Source organism: Poecilia mexicana, unplaced genomic scaffold, assembly GCF_051168715.1.
Source record: "Poecilia mexicana isolate PSO_F unplaced genomic scaffold, ASM5116871v1 scaffold_19, whole genome shotgun sequence".
NCBI lineage: Eukaryota > Metazoa > Chordata > Actinopteri > Cyprinodontiformes > Poeciliidae > Poecilia > Poecilia mexicana.
The window spans coordinates 24,928,358-24,948,805 of record NW_028263388.1 but is presented as its reverse complement, the minus strand read 5'-3'; the positions used below and the strand labels follow the sequence as shown (position 1 = coordinate 24,948,805).

At 39.3% G+C, this 20,448-nt stretch overlaps 2 protein-coding genes across 3 annotated transcripts in view; both read left to right on the top strand.

Annotated features, from left to right (window-relative positions):
* The window catches only part of capn15 (calpain 15), a 54,974-nt gene extending 47,779 nt beyond the window's left edge, over positions 1 to 7,195 (top strand). For both annotated transcript variants that reach the window (XM_088016293.1, XM_014988716.2), the window contains 3 exons: positions 257 to 426; positions 1,451 to 1,629; positions 3,844 to 7,195. In XM_088016293.1, coding sequence (XP_087872419.1) covers positions 257 to 426; positions 1,451 to 1,629; positions 3,844 to 4,021 — 527 coding nt within the window. In that variant the 3' untranslated portion in view covers positions 4,022 to 7,195. The remainder of the gene's footprint in view (positions 1 to 256; positions 427 to 1,450; positions 1,630 to 3,843) is intronic.
* A 4,157-nt stretch (positions 7,196 to 11,352) lies between these two features.
* On the top strand, positions 11,353 to 20,352 carry LOC106918735 (putative protein MSS51 homolog, mitochondrial). The gene is made up of 6 exons (XM_014988719.2): positions 11,353 to 11,522; positions 12,254 to 12,403; positions 13,814 to 13,938; positions 14,586 to 15,149; positions 18,934 to 19,027; positions 19,155 to 20,352. The coding sequence occupies exons 1-6, from the start codon at positions 11,365 to 11,367 to the stop codon at positions 19,363 to 19,365; spliced, it is 1,302 nt and encodes a 433-aa protein (XP_014844205.2). The 5' UTR covers positions 11,353 to 11,364; the 3' UTR covers positions 19,366 to 20,352.
* Positions 20,353 to 20,448: the final 96 nt, after the last annotated feature.

Sequence of the window (20,448 nt, the reverse complement as noted above, 5' to 3'; positions counted from 1 at the left end):
AAACACAAAATCTTAATTTTTATCCAGTTTCAAGTGTAGATATCTTATTACACTTAAGAAATCGCAGTATTGCAACCCTGCTTTCCTTCCTTCCTTCCTTCCTTTCCTTTTTCCTTCCTTCCTCCTGACCTCATATTGTACTCCAATATTTCCTAATGAACCTAGAGAGCAGCTCTCTCTCTCTGGTTTGGTTTCTGTTGTCTGTCCGTCCTGATGAAGCCGTAACCGCGGCGCGTTGTTCTGTCCGTGTCCACAGTCTCCAGTCCCACCAGTGGGGCGGCCCGCCGGCCCAACCACGACTTCCCCGGCTACATCCTGGCCATCTACAGCTCCCGCCAGGTGATGGTGGAGCAGGTGGAGGCCACGCCCACCACGCTGGCCGACGCCATCATCCTGCTCACAGAGAACAAAGGAGAACGACACGAGGTGAGACTCACCTCACCGACCCAAATAAAGAGAACATTTCTGTCTTTATCTGGTTGGAGAAGCTTTGACCTTCACCCTTCTCCATTTTGGTTTTAATTTGACCTTCACTGAACATAAGTTAGCAGTATGTCTCCTCTGGTTTGTTGCTTCAGTAAATTCAAACCATGGGTTTTTAAAACATGCTGGCTCTTTAATTTAAATGAGTTGATGTAGATGTAAAAATGTAAACATTGTGTTAGCAAGGCGTTATCAGTTTCTGCTCCTACGTGTTTTGCTAGCTTGACTGAATTCCTGTTAGGCACATTTCTCTCTCAAGAGTGTCGCTAAACTTGTTGGATCAGTTTCAACATGAAGACAAGTTCTCCTGATTCATGCAAATAGTTATTTTGGAATGTTAATCCATAGAAGACTGGATACATTTGTAAAAAAATGTTCCTCACTTTGTTTCCTTCCCTCCTTCTTATGTATCAGGTTATTTTTTGTCATTTTAAAGGCCACTCTAACACAGAAACTTCTTTCTCTCGTGAACAAATCTGTTTCGAGTGGCGTGTTTTGTTTTTTTAAGATGTTTTAAGCTTCTCAACTCTTCTGAACTGTTTTTCTTTTAAAAAATAACCCTGGGTTCAGCTCCCAGCAGCACTCTGTAGCTACTACCCGAGCAGCAGCTTTTTAACATCGTATAAAGATATGAGTTCTTAGCCTGCTGTAAATAATTCAGGATGCTTTTTGTGAAGAACTAAGTTCTTTTGTTACAGAGATGATTTCTTGGAAGAGAAATGTTGTTAATGAGTAATCTGATTAGAGATGGCAGCTGCACAGTTGAACACTATTTAATCAGTTTTTTAAGATGTATAATTCACTTAAAAAGTGTAACTCCAAGGTCTTTTTTTAAACACATTAATATGAAGAATTTGATGTTTGCTTAAAAATCCTCTTTGAAACACAAAGTTTTGAAGCCTATCTTGCATCAGTGACAAATTCTTTGTTCAGCCTCCACCTAACCTAGCGTGCGATGCATTCTCAGGGTCGTGAGGGCATGACCTGCTACTACCTGACCCATGGATGGGCGGGGCTTATCGTGGTGGTGGAGAACCGCCACCCCAAGTACTACCTCCACGTTTCCTGTGACTGCACCGACAGCTTCAATGTGGTTTCCACGCGCGGCAGCCTCAAGACCATCGACAGCGTTCCACCTTTACACAGGTACACACACACACACATACACATTTTTATGAAATATGAGGACTAAAGGCAAACATAGGACAAATGGGTACATGCCTCTCCAAAGGGTCTAAGGCCTGAGAATCAAATGGTTTTCATGCCATCCTTCCAGGAAAACATTAATGTGTTACACACACAAGTTTTTATTTCTGCCCATATAATGAGCTTTAGTAACTACATTTATACCCAGTGGTGTCCAAACTTTTTGCCATGACAAAATTGTTCAGTTGAAAGCACCTGAGGTTCTAATAAAAAGTAATTGAAAATTTACTTTTTGTGATTTTTGTTTTATTTTATTAATAATAAACTAAAGTAGAATTTTAAATTGCTGTAGAATCAAAACGTAAAGGTTTTGCCTGTTCACTTTTGTGTTGTCATAAGACTGGCTCACAGTTTCTGATTTTTTTTTTGGGACGGATTACTTTGTGTTTGAGTAAAAGTAGGTTCATGTTTGTAGTCTTGGTTACGCCATATCAAAGACAAATGCAGAAATGATGTTTGTTGATTTGGAATAATTTTCTTTTTGACATTTTGATCCATAAAATACCAAAATTTCCACTTAACTTTACATTTAGGTCCATCTGACTATGTAATTTTTAAATATGAAATAATTGACAATTTGATAAGTTACTCAGTACTTGAGTAGACTAATTAGTGCGACTCTTGCTGGAGTATAATTTCTGCGTCTTCTGCCCAACTCTGCTTACAAGTAACCGTTCAGTAAGATATGAGTTTGTTTAAAGCAGTGTTTCTCAACCCTGGTCCTCACCTCGTCCCTGTCCTGCATGTTTTAGGTTTTTCCCTTCTGCCACACACCTGAATTGTATCTCTGGGTGATTAACAGGCTCCTGCAGTACTTGATGGTCATGCAATCATTTGAATCAGCTGTTCTGGAATAGAGGCACATCTAAAACATGCAGAGCAGGGGGGCGGTGAGGACCAGGGTTTAGAAACACTGGTTTAAAGGCAATACCTTAAAATTGATAAAAGCAGATTATTTCACTTGTAACATGTTTCACATTATGTTATTATGCCGTCATGTCGGTCATTTTAATTACACAGCATACATTTCACAATAAAGTTGGAAAAGTTTACAATTATTAATCAAACTTCAATTTTTATTACACAAACGTTGCTACATATTCATTTCCTCTATAAGTTATAGAGTAAATAACATTATAAATATGCAGATAAATCATTCAATATGAAGAAATAATTACTTAAATTTCAGAGAGTCACCAACTACATTTGTAACTCCTTTGTAAGCTGTAGCTTAAGCTGAAGGATGTTGAAGATACTTGGACGATATGAGTTATGACAGCTAAAATTCAATATTGTTTGGTTTTTATATTTGTTTTATATTTTATATTTGTCTTATTATTTTTACAAAACTTAATTTTATTTTCTATTTTATCATTGATCCACCTGTAATGTTGTGTTTGTTGTGAGACACTTTGGTCAGTTGAAGCTGTTGTAATTGTGCTATAGAAATAAACTTTGACTTTGACTTGATTTATTTTCCCCCTGGGACAAATAAAGGCTTTTTGAATCTGAACTGACTTCAGATTCACTGACTTCATGTTAAACTGGCAGTTTAACATGAATATGTATGGTGTTTATACCCATTATGTAAGGAGTAAGTAGAACAAATGTTGCAGCAGTGCTTGTATAAACATGTTGGCCCCGTGGGGTTACAGCTCTGCTCTTCATAATCTTCCTCTGGCTGGATTCAGCTGTTAATGCGTTCAGGTTTCACATTATTAGGTTCTCCAGCATTTAATGTCTCATGCAGCCGTACAGACACGCTCCAGTCCACATTAATGCAAATTAAACACTGGATATATTTAAAAACTGTTCACTTTTGTAAGGACTGGATCATTTTATTTCCAGTTGTTTTGTCTTGAAATAATTTTAATTTGGTCTTTTCAAGGTTTGGAAAATCTTTGATTTCTGTTTGATTTTCTTGAAAGTCCTTGATGTTCAAACTCCGCATTTTTCTCATGAAGTCTAAATCTATCATTTGATTAAATGCCTAAATTTGGAAAACCTTTACAGATGAAACCAGATATTTTCATAACCCTACATAATTTTTCTCACTCTCTGAAGTTAAATCAAACTAAAGAACTCCATTATATTTCATCTAGAAACCTGTATGAAGCTCATATTTAAAGCGCTGCTCTCTTTCTCCCCCTGCAGGCAGGTGCTGGTGGTACTCTCCCAGTTGGAGGGAAACGCAGGGTTCTCCATCACCCATCGCCTCGCCCACCGGAAGGCGGTGCAGGCCTCCCTGGGCGACTGGACTCCCACCAAGGCCACCCACAGCCCCCACCTCACCCCTGACATTGACGGGCTGCACAGGCCCAGGCCTCTATGACCCCTGCCCTCTCCACCCCCCACCCATAGACTTTAACCCAACAACCTGTCGGACCACTGAAAAAAAATCAAGCAATGGTAGAAAAGAGCTGTGGGGAGCCATGAGTTGCAGAGGAAGGCGAGTTTTCTGGTTTTGGAAGTGCATATGAATGTGAAGTCTACAGAGCGTTTACTGGATCTCCAGATTTTGTTTTTTTTAGCCATGTGGAAGTGCCATGTTGGGATGAGAAGATGGGAGATGGGCCTCGTCAGGATCTAGACCAAGACACCATGGGAAGCTAGCTTCAAGCTAAACTACTGAGCCATGGGCCCGCCCACACGTCGTCCTCAACAGGATGCTCACCAGTCCTCAGTGTGGTACATTATGAGCCAAACCCGCTGAGTTTACAGCATAATTAATGTTTCTTTTATATTTAGTCTTACTTCTTTTGTAGCCTGACCTTCACCGCCTTTTCCATTAAGGTTGCAGATGAAGCCATTACTCACCCAGTGCAGTCTGTCCCCACTCAGAGTAGCTCAGGACCAAACTTTGTTTCTGTCATCATGTAAATGTTTAGTAGCAGGCTGTCAGAAAGCTGGATTTAGTGTCCGTCTTTTTTCTCTGCTGTGATTCTGGGACCTTCCGTCTTTTAAAAATGCTGAATAAGGAAGGAAATCTCTTCTTGGATTAGACAACACACACATCCTTTCTGATAGAATTTCCTCCTGAAAGGAATAGTTCAGAGTTTTTAAAGTGGGTTTTAAATATCTCTTGGTGTTTTCCTGGATCTGCATGGTAAATCTGATGGCTAAAAACCAAAATGGACGTCTGCCATTATAAACCTCTCCGGGTCTTCAAAAACGCATCATAAACGTTGTTTTTTTACACCTTTAAATCCTCATTACTGCACAGAATCCTATAATTATTCGCACAGGAAATCGATGTTGGAGGTGGTGCGTCACCAATAGTCTTCCTGTGTGAAACTCATTCTGAGAACAAAAAGTGAAGCAAATGAATTAAACAGCTTTAACATCTATAAAAGCTCAGATCAAAATGTATTGTTGAATCTTTGCACTGCAAAAACACAATCTCACCGTTTTTTGTTTTTTTTCTAGTTTCTAGTGCAAATATCTTAGTACACTTGCAATACGACAAAACTAACTTACAAGGACATTTTCAACAAGATAAAGCAGCTTGGTTTAAGTCAGTAATGCATTATGATTGATTAAAAAAGTACTAGGTCCAGTTGCATCACCATCTGGTTGTAAACAATCTATTTTCATTCCCACTAGAGGTGCAGAAAAAAGCGATTCTCTAGAGATATGAGAATTGTAATTCCTAGTCCTGAAAATTCTGAATTGATTCAAAATGCTATTTTAATCTGCTTAAATTTGTGTAAAATTATATTGTGAATATTTGATATTTTTTATTTAAGAAAAAGCCAAGCAGCTAAGCTAAAAGCTGGTAATTACTGATGAAATTTGATGCAGTATGAAACCTTTTAAAGTTTTACATAAATGTGTTTACACTGTCTTTTCCTCATCAGTCACAAAACTTAAACAGAACCTCTTGAATAGAAACATTGGTTTCTGAATTAAAAATTGTTTCTGAATCAAATTGTGACCCAAAAATTGAAATCACACCAAATTGTTAGCACTGAAAGATTTGCATCTCTAATTGCCACCCTGTTTCACTCAGGAACAGTGTTGGTGACGCACCGCCTCCAGCTTCCATTTCCTGTGTAAATCATTGCAGATGTGATGGCAACTAAAGGTTAATCATAGCATCATAAAATGCTATGACGTTCTGGATTTGGGTGTGTGATATAGAAGTCTGCTTTGGTCTTTGTTAGCCTCAGATGTTTATGCTAAATAAAGAAGCCATGAATTATGTCTGCAGGTGGAAAATCCTGGACTATCCCTTTAAGAGATCCATTTGTATCTTTGCTTATAAACTTCTTGTGTACGAGGTAACGTCTCGTTTTAAAATCATGTTGCACTCGAGGTGAAGGTCAGCTTTTATCCATTGTTTGTCAAAATGTCACTTTAAGTTTTAGTGTAGCTGGAGAGCACTGAGGAGCTCCACCTCCCACTAGGGGGCGCTCTAACGGAACTGCAGGGACTTCTCAGGCATCTTCTGGGCCGTTCTCCGACAGGAAGTCAGCAACACGACGTTTGGAGACGCCAAACAAAAAAAACCCAGAGCTGTTTTCATTCCTGCTGTATTCTCACATCTGCAGTCAAAGCCATCACTCCTCCTGATTGCGTCCCCATCGCTGTGGCAACACAGCAGCTTCATCAGAGAAACGGGACAGATGAATGCGGTACTAAAGTCACAGAGAAGAACGGCAGACTTTTAATTAAGTTTTTGTCTTACATTTACTTTGTGTAATGGAGGAAACACTTGAAAGCTGATGAGCAAATTTCCTGATGCGTTCATAATGAGTGATTAGTTGTTGTACGATTGGGCGCTCAAACTTTAAATCCTTAACATATTTACTGAGATGAAGAAGAATTTGTTGTCGTCTTTATGGTTTCGGGGTTTTTTCCTCGTCTTTCATCTTTCTGTCTGTCGGGTTTGGGACTGTTTGAGTTGTGCAGCTGTGAGCTTACTGTCTAATTTATTCACACAAGTGATTTGCAGGCATGTTTTCCAATGAATGCTGTTGATTAGCTGAGCTCATGATGGGATGAAGTTTGGTTTAGATTGAAAAGACATGAACGAACACTGCAAAGACAAGGCACCTCAAACTTTTAATGTCATCAGATTCACTCTTCTTTTATGTCCTCTTCTTTTTCCGTCATCTTCTGTTGAGTTGTCTTGGAGGCGCCCCCTGCTGGTGAAAAGAAGTGGTTGGTCCAGCCAACTTAATGCCTTTTCTCTCCTCATTTCTTCCTCCTTGTAAATTGTACAGACTGCAAAATTACAAAACTTGACATATTTGGAAAATAATAAGAGAAAAAAATGAGCTGATCCTTTTAAACTTGTAAAAACTTTACAGTATAATAATAGAGCTGAACAGAAAAATAACCTGATGAAAAAAAAACAAATGCTGACGAATGATATATATTTTAGTGATTTATTCTTTTTTTCAGGGGGAGTGGGTTGAATTATGAACAGCTGTATAAATCTGTATGTTTAATTTTCAATCTCAGGTTCCGATGGACCAAATAAAAAAATTTTTGTAATTAAAAACGAGTGTTGGCAGTGATGTTTTACAGATATATAAACTGAACGTCTGTTCAACGACACAGGATGTGTCTTTAATAAATGAGAATCTACTTGTTGCTCCAAAGTGAAATATGGTGGTGGCATAATCATACTATGGGCCTACTTCATCTGGATCTACACTTTCTGTCAACACTGCAAAAAATACAAATCTTACTAAGTATCTTTGTCCAGTTTAGTGAAAATGTCTTAATACACTGGAAATAAGACAAAACTGACTTGTAAGTAACTTTTCAGCAAAATATGGGAGCTTGTTTGTTGTAAGTAAATGATTCCTTAATGTTGAATTTATGCTAGTTTCACTGGCAGATTATTTCACTTATAGTGAGACATTTCCCCATGTTATGTGTAAACATTAAGAAATGATTTACAGTTTAATAATATAACTTCTTATCATATTAATAAAAAACATTGCACTAGAAACTAGACAAAATTCTTGCTAAAATGTGTTTTTTGCAGTGAAGAAGAGTTGCATGAACTTTTGTAATTACCAGTTAGTTTTAACCCCAAATCTTCAGGTATCTGCTAGAAAGGAGAGATTTTATTCTATTTTATTTACTAGAATCACACATTAAAAACATCAAAAATCAACAAATATGATGTAACTAGTAGAAAATTAAAGTTTATATAATTCAATCTTGAGTCAGAACGTCTTCTATGCAACACAAATCTGGAACAAAAATGCTCCAACAAAACAATCTGCCTGTTTGTGTTACAAAAGACGAGATGCTAACCAGTTTTCTTCAAACATGCTAGGCTACATGACGAGGCGGGATTGTCTCCATGGTTACCAATAAAACAATATTTGGTAATTATACACACTGAAAAAGTTTATGAACGCCAATCTTCTTACCTTGCAAAAAGTGTTCGCTGCAAATCCGCGATGACATCAAGGCTGACAGTCATCATGATTAATGACTGTCCATCGCTGCCGTACCTTTCCTCATTAAAAGTTATAAAATAAAATGACAAGTTTGGTTTACATCCTTGTCTGTTTATGCAGTCGACTGCATAGCATCATGTGGCCATTTTTAAAGTGAAATCAACTAAATAGAAGCGATATTAGGCTACCGGCTGCCGGATTTTAGACTAGCTTTGGTTGTCTTGGTCCGTCATTGCCGAGTTATGACGTCACGTGCTGCGTTCACACTGCAGCCCGAAGTGACCCAATTCCATTTTTATTTATTTATTTGGCTTAGTGCGACCTTTATCTGATCTTTCTATGACAGTCTAAATGACATAAGTCGATTTTTTTTTCAAATGCGATCCAGGCCACTTGGATATGATCTGTGTGACATGAATCCTAACGGCCTGGTCCTGAACGTCATTGATACGACAAACGTCACTATTTTGCGTCTTGACTCACACAGACGGGAATAAAAACAACCATGGGGGACAATAATGAGGATGATTGTTAATGTTCTGGCTCCGATCGGACAACAACTTCTAAACCACAAGTTAAGCTCCACCGCTAGCATCCATGTTTACTTCCGCAAACACTGAGCTCCACTTCTTTTTTACAGCGGTTGGGAAAACATTGAGAGCGCTCTCTATGTGTGACGTTATTGCGCACTCTACTGCGCATGTGGGACATTTTTAGGTCGTTTGCAGTTCACACTGGAGATCACATACAAATCGCATTTGGAATTGTGAATGACCACGGCAAAAAAAATAAAAAAAATAAAAAAATCGTATTTCACCAAAAATTGGAATTGGGTCACTTCCGGCTGCAGTGTGAACGTAGCCTACATCATCTGTTTTCTCTTTGGACTTCCAGGAATGTTTTCCAGATAGGTCTGAGTACTTCTTTCTATCTTTGTCTCTCTCTCTCTCTTCTTTGTCTCCCACCTTCATCCAAAGCAACCCCTCCTCCTCCTCCTCCTCTTCCTCTCTTCAACATAGCAGACACCCCCTTGACCTCAGATGACTGCAGAGCTGTAGCCCACCCTTCTCCCACTCCTGGTGGGTAAAGTCTTCCAGACCCCTGCAGACACACACCAGCAGGACTTCCCTTTCTTCTGCAGACTGCACCAACGTCAGCCGGACTCACCTGGAAGGATCTCGGCTCGTCGTGAGCAGAAGGTTTGACGCCTTACAGCTCTCTGTCTGCTTTCTGTCGCCCATCCTTCATGTTAACAGGCTGGAACTGACAGGTCAGGGTGAGAATGTGATAATGCAGCAAGCAGCTTGTCAAACGAAGGGATCTGTGTCCTGAGAGGAATAACTGGTCGGTTTCTTCTCAAATATCCACTGGTTTAAAGTTTTTTCTTATGACTCATGGGACTTGCACTAGAAAAACACAAAATCTTACCAAGTATTTTTGGTCTAAGTAATTACTTAATATTGATGTTAAAGTACCAGTTTTCACACTAAATGTCTTCCACTGGCAGAACCTTTTCATCAATATTATTGACTTAAAAGAAGCTCCCATATTTTGCTGAAAAGTAACTTTTAAGTTAGTTTTGTCTTATTTCAAATGTACTTGGATACTTCCATGAAAATACTTGATAAGATTTTGTGTTTTTGCAGTGAAAATAGTTTTAATTGTTGCTTTTATTGGTAATTCTAATTTAATTTCACCAAATCTTAATGCTTCTCTGGATTTCTTGGATGGACGATCTCTGCCACGGACACAGTGACCGCATGTCAAAAAATACAACTGGAAGTGATTCATTTGGACGGTGATGGTTTTCTATCCTCAGCATCATGAAACCTGAGAGGAGATGGCAGAAGGTGGGGCTGCTTTTAAAAAATATGAGCACAAGGTTTCAGACATGCAGAGATTAAATGTGTGTGCCTTGGAAATCTCTGCAGGCTGAGTTTATTAATAGATGTTTTTCTGCTTGGCTGAAATCTTATACTTGGTAATATAAGAAACAATCAGAAAACAGGCATTTTAATGTGCATTTTAATGTGCAGAATACAGGAATCACATACAGGACTCCACCTAATCAGGAGTAGGTGGAGTAGAGAGCATAAACTTTCAACTTTTGACATTATCACTCCAAATAATTGTAATGTATTTTATTTGAAAATCCTGAATAAATGTCATCTGGTGGTTTACTTTCAGAATGCCAGTAAATAGAATCTCTCTGACATGAAACAGGCTAAAAGATCTCAGAAAAAATTCACGACTACATGAGAAACAACATTTTTTCTTTTTTTAGAGGAAAAATAGGAAATGTGAGCTTGCAGAGCATGCAGCTGGAACTACAGAATCATACGTGAGATATCTGTAGATATGGAGGCTTTTCCCCTGAATCTGAATGAAAACATTCAGAGCTTTAAACTCTTTAAAAAGCCATTTTGACCTTCCACAATTCATAATTTATTACTGCCTCCATAATTAGATCAGAGGTCGACGACTGGAGGGCCGACTGCAACTCCCTCCCAACTTTACGACCTTTCAGGCGACTTTAAGGGATGGAGAACATGTGGAAGTCACGCAGTGAAGCTGTCGTCTAAACCAGAAACCAAATAAACCAAATAATTATTTCACATTATGCAACAAAAACAAACTGTCCTCACCAGTTAAAGAGCCACATTTCTCTGTTATTTCACTCACAATATGAAGTTAAAATAACGACTTATTTCACTGTAGAATAATTTAAATTCTTGTTTCAAATCACATGAACCAAATTTCTGATCTGATGATGAGTTTTATGAAACATCTGAATGAATTCAGCTCAGAAACATTTAGTGTGAACAGATCAACGTAACACACTTCCATCTCAGGAGACAGAAACACGCCGCTAAGCATTCTGGGAAATAGTTCCCACTCCTGTCTTTTTCTTCTTTCAGTTTTTTAAGTGTTAACCTAAAAACTCTAATATTCAACTCTTAATAAAAAGTTAACAGAACTTACTGCTGTAAGTTCATCTTTCACAAACTCACAATTTATTTCTCTTAAAGAAAAGAAGACAGTAGACACAACTAAATGCGGCTCAGATGTTTTACAGTGTGGATCCAGTCAAATTATTTATTATTTATTGTTTAATAAAGTTTGTTTCAGCAGAGTTTCTTCCTGGAGCGTTCTCACATCTTTCACAGTAGAACCCAGTTAGAGGCTGAGGAAGGACAGCAGGACAGTAACCCTAAAAATAAAACTGATCATTTTCATCCCCAGTGGGCCCAACATGGCAACCCAGACACCAACGCTCCCACAGTCCTTCTCTCCTGGGACAGACAGCGTCTTCTCTGACCAGTCCGGCTTCTTTTCTCTCGACTCCAATGTTCCTGGACTCTCTAAGGTGATTCTCAACCAGCTCAGCATGAAGGACTTTGGAGAATACAGGTAAACCCTGAGAGGAAGCGACTCCACTATCTCATTTTACTTCGTCTTCATTTCATTACACAACCACAAAATCTCACCAAATATTTTTGGTCCAGTTTCTACTGGACCTTCCAGTTATATTTTTTGACATGCAGTCACTGCCTGTGTGTCTGGCAGAGATCGTCCATCCAAGAAATCCAGAGAAACATTAAGATTTGGTGAAATCATCAAGAATCACCAATAAGAACAATATTTAAAACTATATTCGCTGCAAAAATGCAAAATTTTACTAAGTATTTCAGTGCAAATATCTCAGTACACTTGAGATCAGACAAAACTAACTTACAAGTAACTTTTCAGCAAGAGATAGGAGCTTGTTTTAAATAAATAATTCATATCGGTGAAAAGGTTCTAGTTCCACTGGCAGATTATTTCACTTATAACAATACATTTTCCCAAGTTATAATTGAAATAATCTGCCAGTGGAACCAGAACTGGGTTGCTAGGTGACGGGCTGGGCTTGGCTGGGGTTGCTAGGTAACAGTGCCAGTGGAACTACAACTTTTTCACCAATATTAAGGAATTATTAACTTGAAACAAACTCCTATGTTTTAGTGAAGAGTTACTAGTAAGTTAGTTTTGTCTGATCTCAAGTTTAACTGAGATATTTGCACTGAAAACTAGACAAAAACTTGGTATAATTGAGTTTTTCTTTGCAGTGTAGGAGACGATAATTGTCTGATTTTCATCAGGGCCGCTGTGGGGGGAAAGACTAAAGGACTCCGGTTCCGCAACTACAAGGAGATGTTCCAGAAGATGGAGGAAACCTTCAAGTTCTGCGCCAGCTGCAACAAACTCCCGGAGCGTCTCGCTGAGGGACAGACCCTGAAGCGCTGCGTGAAGTGAGTGCAAAGCCCTGAATGTCATCGCAGGGTAGGATGTTGTTGTGTTGCAGCCCAATAGCTGTCATGTGTGAAGTACTACCAGCTGCCGTTGCATCAGCTGCACAGTGATAAGCCAGCAAACGCTGCAGAGGTGGACAGTGGCCAGGTGCAAATATAGCAAAGTTCCCGGACTGATTCATCTGTCTGCCATTCTGCACTCAGAGGAGCTGAATGCATTTTAAATATCACATCATTTGGGTGAAGGTGGAAAGAACAGAAAGTAAACATGATGGACGACTGTCTGTCAGTGCCTCAGGGTGATTGTGTCTCATTTCTGTCTCTTCTCTGATACATATTGGAGTTTCAGCTGCACTCGACTCGCATTAAACTTAATGTTAGCTGAAGCCATTTAGAGAAGCATCGATGGTTCAGGAGGAACTATAAAAGCTGCTGTGTGGAGCCGTCAGTTCCTCTGGGGTCAGACCTGCGACCCACAAGCCAACAGTTCACATCTCTGACTCTTTTTTTCTATATTTAGAACCAAGAAAATGACTAAACAGGCTTTCAGTCTGCAACAGAGTCTCTTTTCTGTTACCTTCATCATCCTTTAGCTGCAAAGAGAGGAGAGGAGCAGCAATACGGCAACATAGTTTTACTCTAGTAACTGTCCAAGGAATTACTTTAGCGTATAAAAATATATTTGGTAAAAAGTTTACTCCAGTACTGAGTGAATGATCAAATTATCAATCATTTAATATTTAAAAATTACATCAACAGACAGACCAAATTATAAAGTAGAGTGGAAATTTAGGTATTTTAAGGATAAAAATGACAGTAATTCATACAAGTAACAAAAAATAACCAAAAAAATCCAAATCAGTTTCTTTGAATAAAACAACTTATGAAACTTTAACAGAAACTACAGTTGTGTGTGTCTGGTGAATTTCTTGTTTTTCATTCAGTGGGTAGAAAATCCAGAAATTTTACTCAAGGAAGAGTCAAAATACTTCAAAATAAAATTAGCCAAGTTGAAGTAAAAAGTACAGCGTAGTAAAAATACTCCTAAAAGTAATTTTTTCCAAAACAGTTGCTCAAGTACATTTGAGTAAATGTAACTAGTTACTCCCCAACTCTGGCTACGAGTTGTCCTCCTATGAACGAGTAAAGACGAATATGAGAAAAAGATATGCTTCCTTAACCAGGTCTATAAAATCCTGCTGTGATAAACAGATTTCAGTTCAGTTTCAGTTCTGCCTGTTTTGAGCTGTTTTAGGGCCTCTGTCTCTTTAATAAGCCCCTGCTGGCCACGCCCCCCAACCACGTCAAAATGGCTGCAATCAGATGTGCAATTATTCAACGTACATCTTTAAAAAGCTTTAGGAGAAGTTAGGAGTGTTTCCTGGTTTTTGTTGGTTGTTGTCGCCTCAGGTGTTTGAATGTGTACTACTGCACCAAGGACTGTCAGAAAAAGGACTGGCCTCATCACAAGAAGGTCTGCAAAATCCTGCGATTGGTGGCCATTGACCGGTTGGTGGAGTGGCTGATGTTCACTGGTAACAACTATATTGAATACAGTAACATTTTAAATCATTTGTAAATATTTTTGTACAGTGGACCCTCCTGAATAGCTGAGATCTGCAGAAGTTTTGTTTGTGAACACCAGGCCACATACACCCAGATCTGCAGCTGAATGTGGTGAGCAGAGCTGCGCCCCACGCTGACTGACTGCATCTTAACACCTAAAACAAAATCATGTTGAACCAGCTACTATTTGAAAGAAAACTTTTGTTTTTGCCAAAGCAACTGAAGTTTATTCTAAATTACAACTAGCCCTGAAACCTTATTAGTGAACAAAACTCTTTTAGTAAAGAACTTTTTTGATTTCCATGTGTTTTCTATATTTGGAAAGCTTAGAGTCCATGCTGCAGATAACTCATGGCTTTATTTCTCTATGGAACTTTGTGCTCTTTCCATAGAGCACAACTTTTCCATTGTGCTCTATGGAAAAGTTCATAATTAGTCAATTTTTTGGTAAATACTGGAGCCACTTTCCATAGAAAAATCTATGAACAGGTGAATCAGCAAGTAGTCGGGGGTCCACTGTGTTTTCTTCTTTCTGCTACTTCACACCAAGTAACAAACCATCAGGATCAACTCAGACCACAAAATCTGTCATAAATCATCCCGTCTTTCCTTCCAGGAGATCTTCCGTTCCCAACTGAGAAATGGTCCAAAGCACCTGCCGATGTGAAAGGTTGGGACGACTGGCTTCCTATGCAGGAGGGCCTCACCCAAAGTCTGGACAGAGTCCTGTCCAGCGCCAACATGGCCGCTCTGTGGAAGAACGCCGGCAGGACCCGGCCAGAGGATGACAACCTGAGACAGTCCATATGGAGGATTCAGAGCGAGTTCCTATCTCGGGTTCTGACCGTTGGAAGGGCGATTCAGCAGTTTGGGCTGGATCCGTACCTGAAGCCTCTCACCGTTCACATCGTAGGGGCCTCCCACAGTGAGACTATGGGAGCCAGGCTGACTGACTACGACGAGCTGAGCCACATGTTTCCTGGACACCAGGGCATTGAGATAGTGATGGTGGGACCCGAGGTGGTGGACGGCCGCATTGTGAGACCTCCGCTCAGAGCATTTGGCCCCAAGCACAAGGTGTACATCAGTGCCTATAAGGGCCTCTACCATCAGTTCTGGGAGGATGTGGTGGAGAAAGGGGAGGCAGCCAGGCCAGACGTTGTGGTCGGATTCCACCCAGGTATGCACTTAAATTTATCTACCAAACAGAAACAAGGACGTTTGTTGGAGTTGTTAACAATCTGAGAGAAGGTTTGGGAGGCCTAGTAACCATGAGAGCCTGGCGACACACTCCAGCTTATTCTGGGGAATCCCAAAAGTGTTCCCAAGCCATGATGGATAAACAGTTCTTCTAGAAAGCTCTGAGTCTGCCTTGTTGTTTTCTCCCAGTGGGACGAACCCAAACAAACCCAAAGGGAGACACACAGGAGCCATATCAGCTAAGTTAGCAGTGGCTCTACTCTAAGAAGGGATCTTAGTGTGTATTCACACCAGTCCTGTTCAGTCCTCTTTAATCAAACTCTGGTTTTTTGCCTAGAGAGTCTGTTTCTGCAGAGGTGTGAATGCACAATTAAACTCTAAAAACCTCTGATCTGCCTTAAACCATCGGTCTCTGTTCGGTTGAAGTGAACTCTGCTGTGGTTACAGTGCATAAATGAACTGGAAGCTGCTCCAAAAGTAGGAAGTATACTAGTGCAGTGCATTCTGGGTAACTGCAACTAAAACAAACTCCAGAGTCTGATAGAGAAATGGCTCCTGGTCTTCAGCCAACAACAAACAAGAAATCCTTCAACCACTAAAATCTGACGCCTCTCCATTTTTATTTACGTTTCGTGAAGAAGGAAGTTGTGCTCAGTTCTTCAGAAGTTTTTGGGTCGTTTCCTTCAGTAGTTCTTGGTGCAGCGCCACCACAGGTGAAGGGGGGAACTGGGTTTTTTTCAAAGTGCAGCGAAAACAAAACTTAGCAGCTGAAAATGTAACAAATGTTGCAACTTTGATCCCCAATCGAATGGAGTGCAAACACCTTCAGGGTAAGTGGTTTATTTCTACCACTTGTATCCATGAGGCAGGATGAATATCAGAGCTCAGACAGTAAAGTAAGAGATTTGTGTTTTGATCCAGGTCATCTCCATAACAAGAAACCGGAGCAGTGCTGGTTACACCGTAGATGATCCCCCAGACTCCTGCTGGCCAAAAAGTTGAAATGTGAGGTTCCCATACCAGGACTTCCTGTCCATAACTGTGTGTTGAGAACCTTTCCAAGAACACCACAGAGTCTGAGGAAGACATTAAACCCAACGGTTTTTAAATCGGTCTATAAAGATGTTCAAAAGACTAGAGGTCTGGTTAGAAACTGTCAGCCATCTTGATTTCCCTTTGGTCCTTCTTGCATCATTCTTTACTTGAAGTAGACAGAAGCATTGAAAAACGTTTAGCTAACTGGACGTGACCTATTCATTAGGCTCCTGGAGGGGATTCAGATGATTTATGGCAGCAGCTGGGGGAGAGTTTGGCTGGCAGTCACCAGACTCAACATATAAAATAAATGGCCCTTCAGCTATGGGAGGCTTTTGGGGCCGACTGTGTGGGTAGTGTAGTCGTCTTGCAGTCGTCAGAGGTTCGATTCCAGCTTCCTCCTGCCGCGTGTCGATGTGCCTCTGGGTCCTTAACCCCGAACTGCCCACCGATCTGCGTATAAATGTGTGAGACTTTGTGAGTGTGAATGGGTGAATGTGACTCTGGTGTAAAGCACTTTGTGTCAAAATGACTGGAAAAACGCTAAATAAGTTCAGTCCATTCACCATTTTGGGTCATCAGGTTATCCACAGCAGGTTCAAAGGTCATGTTGCTGGTCAGTTTGATGGACTGTCAGACTCATCCTCATAATATTACAAAAATAATCTCCTACAAGAATAAAGTCTAGATAATAGAAGAATAAAGTAATAATATTACAACTTTTTTATTGAAATATTTTGACTTTATTCTTGCAGATTTCGATTTTATTCTCATATGACTTTGTTTTTGTAATTTTATGACTTACTCTTGTAATTTTGTAACTTTATTCTCAACATTATTATTATATTATGACTTTGTTTTCATAATTTTATTACTTCAGTTTCAAAATATTATGACTTTATTCTCATATTATTTTGACTTTAATCTCATAAGATTCCGACTTTATTGTTGTAATTTTCTGACTTTATTCTTTAAATATGACATTATTTTTGTATTTTGACTTTATTCTCACAATATTCTGATTTCATTTTTGTAATTTTACAATTTTATTCTCATAATTGTATTACTTTATTCTTGAAATATTATGACTTTATTCTCATATTATTTTGACTTTATTCTCATAAAATGTCTTTATTTTATGAGAAAATGACTGAAGAAAAACGGATCCATTGGAGGAAAACTGGACAGTGAATGTTGTGTAATTCTGCCTCCACAGAACCTCAGTGACACATAAAATGCTCTTTATTCTCCACAAAACAAAAGAAAAATCTGTTATTATTACCAGCATTGCCATCGACCATATGGCTGAAGCTCTCAGAGGCGCCAGGCAGAGCTCCCAGTCACTAACAGCCTCTCTGTCACCTTATCTCCCTGATATCTAAACCTCTAAACACTTAATCGCTGTTTAATTTTTCAGAATGACTAGAAGTGTAGCCTCTGGCATCGTAATACCTCGGTGTGCATTATTCACGTCCAAATCCCCCGGCCCGTGAAACCATCTGTGTTTCGGTACCAGCTCCTCGCCTCCCTCCGTACCTGCTCCTCTCTCCTTGACAACATGGTAACACGAGACTTTATTTCTCTCTGTTGTGGAATCTCGCCCGCCTGTTGTTCATTTGTTGTTTGTCTCTAAGAAGGACGTTTGAGCTGATGGATTTGCGGCCGTGGAGTTCGGTAATCTGGTTGAAGGGCAAAGTTTTTATCGCTCTGCATCCTGCGGCTTGAAAAACATGCAGCTGGTGCAAACCAGATTCTGGAGGACTTGACATCTGTTATTATCCCACAGGATTATAAACCCAACCCATCGTGATTCTGCCACAGTGAACCGTCTTCGGGACGTTTTTCATGTCTTTGTGAAGTTGGTAAATAACATCAGCTTGTTCTGAATGGACCTGACTCGATAACAGATGTTATCATGATAAACGATAATATTGTTGTTTTGAGATCATCTTCAAGCAAGAGCAAATTCTTACAGATCAATAAACTTTAAATGCTGATGAACATTTAACACTGGAACTGGAGGACTTTTTAAATATCCAAAATTAATAAACAAAACAGAAACAACAAATAAAATGAATCATGGCGTCTCTGTAAACAAAACTGCCCTTCAAAGTAAGAGCTGGTTGAGTCCAAATCACCAAACTGAAGACTTTTATCACCCAGTTTTTGGTAGAAAAGAAAAAAAAAAGATTGATTATGCAAGTTTGTTTTAATTTATCATGCAATTAATTGATTTATTGATTATTGTGACAGGTCTAGTTCTGAGAAAACCTAATTTAGGAAATCCACCGAATATTTTGGGGGAAGTGCTGCTGCCCTTTAATTGTTTTGTGTTAAAGCTAATGTAACAAACATTTATTAAAAAATATATTTTCTAAATATTTGTTGAAGCTGTCTCCATGTTGTGTCTGTTTGGTATGAGATAGATAATCTGGAGGAAAAAAATCAAACTCCCCTGCCTTCTCCAAGTGCCAGCTACAAACAACCAATCAGAGCCAGGAGGCGGGTCTTAGCGCTGTCAATCACCCTTTGTGTGGTGCTCATCATTTCCCTTAAAGATGTTTGAACCAGAAATCCACCAGTCAGACCTGCAGTTTCATAACTTTTAAATTGAAAGAAGTTGATTTTGTTATTTTATACGTAAGAGATGTTCTTCTAAATTAATATTTCTGGGGGTTTTTGTTGTTCTTTTCATTATAATTATTTTTTACATTTTTGTTTTACCTCAGGTTTCCATGCCAACCAGGGTTTGGTCCAGGGCTGGCTGCCCTCCCTCCTGCTGCTCAGAGACTACAACATCCCGTCTTTCTTCACCATGTTCAGGTAAATCCTGTTTCTGGATCTTTTTCCATAAATCTTACGTCATGAGAGTCTGATTTCCTTCTCTAAGCAGCTGATCCTGACCCAGCTGAGTCCAGCACCTGTTTTCAGGAGATGTTTTGTTTTCCAGTGACACGGAGCTCCAGTATTCCCTGCAGATCCTGCTGGAGCTGGAGATGCACATCAGAGATAGCGGGCCCAATCCGTTCAGCTCCCAGAAACCGGAGCAGGTCCAGGCCTGTCCCAACAAACCGCCGGTCTACTGCAACTCCCACTGCGTCTGCTTCCAGGGCCTCCTGCCTCAGGACCACCTCCAGGGGTCACCTTATGATGAGGTCTGAGGTCTGATGAGGTCCTAACCAATGTTAGGAAGAAAATTATGACTTTGTTCTATATTATCATGGTTTCATTCTCATAATACTCATTATTCTTGCATGAGTCATTGTACAACTTTATCCTTGTATATTATGACTTTATTCTCTAAATATTATGACTTTATTCTTACATTTTTTTTGACTTTATTCTTGTAATTTTCTGACTTTATTCTCTTATTATTTTAACTTTATTCTCATATGATTTTATCCGTATGATATTATCACTTTAATCTCACATTATTATAACTTATAACTTTATTTCCATAATCTTATGATTTTATTTTTGTAATATGATCACTTTATTCTCATTATTTTAACTTCATTCTCACATTACTATGACTTTATTGTTATGTATTTATGACTATTCTGGTAATAATATAATATCATAGTTTCATGTATTTATTTTTTCTGAGTATGACCCTAACACTCTGAATGTGGGAGACATATTGTCTCAACCTGATTTTTCTCCTCATGCTTTAACTAAAGAGTCAGAGTAAAGAAATCCCGTACAGCTGATGTGAGCAGCAGTTCCCCCTCTGCTGGCAGCCTGCGGTACTGCAGCTACTGGAGCTCATTGCTCCTCCTTCATCATGAGGCCTAAATTATTTCTGTCATCGCTCGATGGCTTCCTGTGATTCGCTCTGCGGTTACAACAATAACTAATCTTACAACAGCTGCGTGAAAATGGATCATATATTAATATACCTTCATCTGAAAGGGTCAATTTACAATCAGTTCACAGGTTTGGTCATCTCCACTAATGCACCTTTCATTATTTGGTCCTTTCTTAACTGCAGCTGTTTTATTCTTTATTGCTGACGAACTTTGAATTGCAGATGTAACTACACTCTTCCAGCCAAATGATATTTTCAGTGTTTTAAGTTTTAAATGAAATGAAATGGAAAACTTGAAATGTGAAAGTGGAAAATAAAGTTTCTTTGTTCCCTGAGATAATGTCTGTGGTGACTGTGCACTGTAAAAGTCACTTTTACCTGATTACAGGTTAGTCATTTTTCTACTGAGCCTGCAGTGACATTTTTAGGAGATTAA

What these genes read in the sequence shown, in the direction of transcription:
- LOC106918735 (XM_014988719.2), top strand. Translation starts at nt 11,365, where the DNA reads ATGGCAACCCAGACACCAACGCTCCCACAGTCCTTCTCTCCTGGGACA. An exon ending in TGTGGTCGGATTCCACCCAG is followed by an intron (nt 15,150 to 18,933) that starts GTATGCACTTAA and finishes GTTTTACCTCAG; the next exon opens with GTTTCCATGCCAACCAGGGT. An exon ending in TCTTTCTTCACCATGTTCAG is followed by an intron (nt 19,028 to 19,154) that starts GTAAATCCTGTT and finishes TTTGTTTTCCAG; the next exon opens with TGACACGGAGCTCCAGTATT.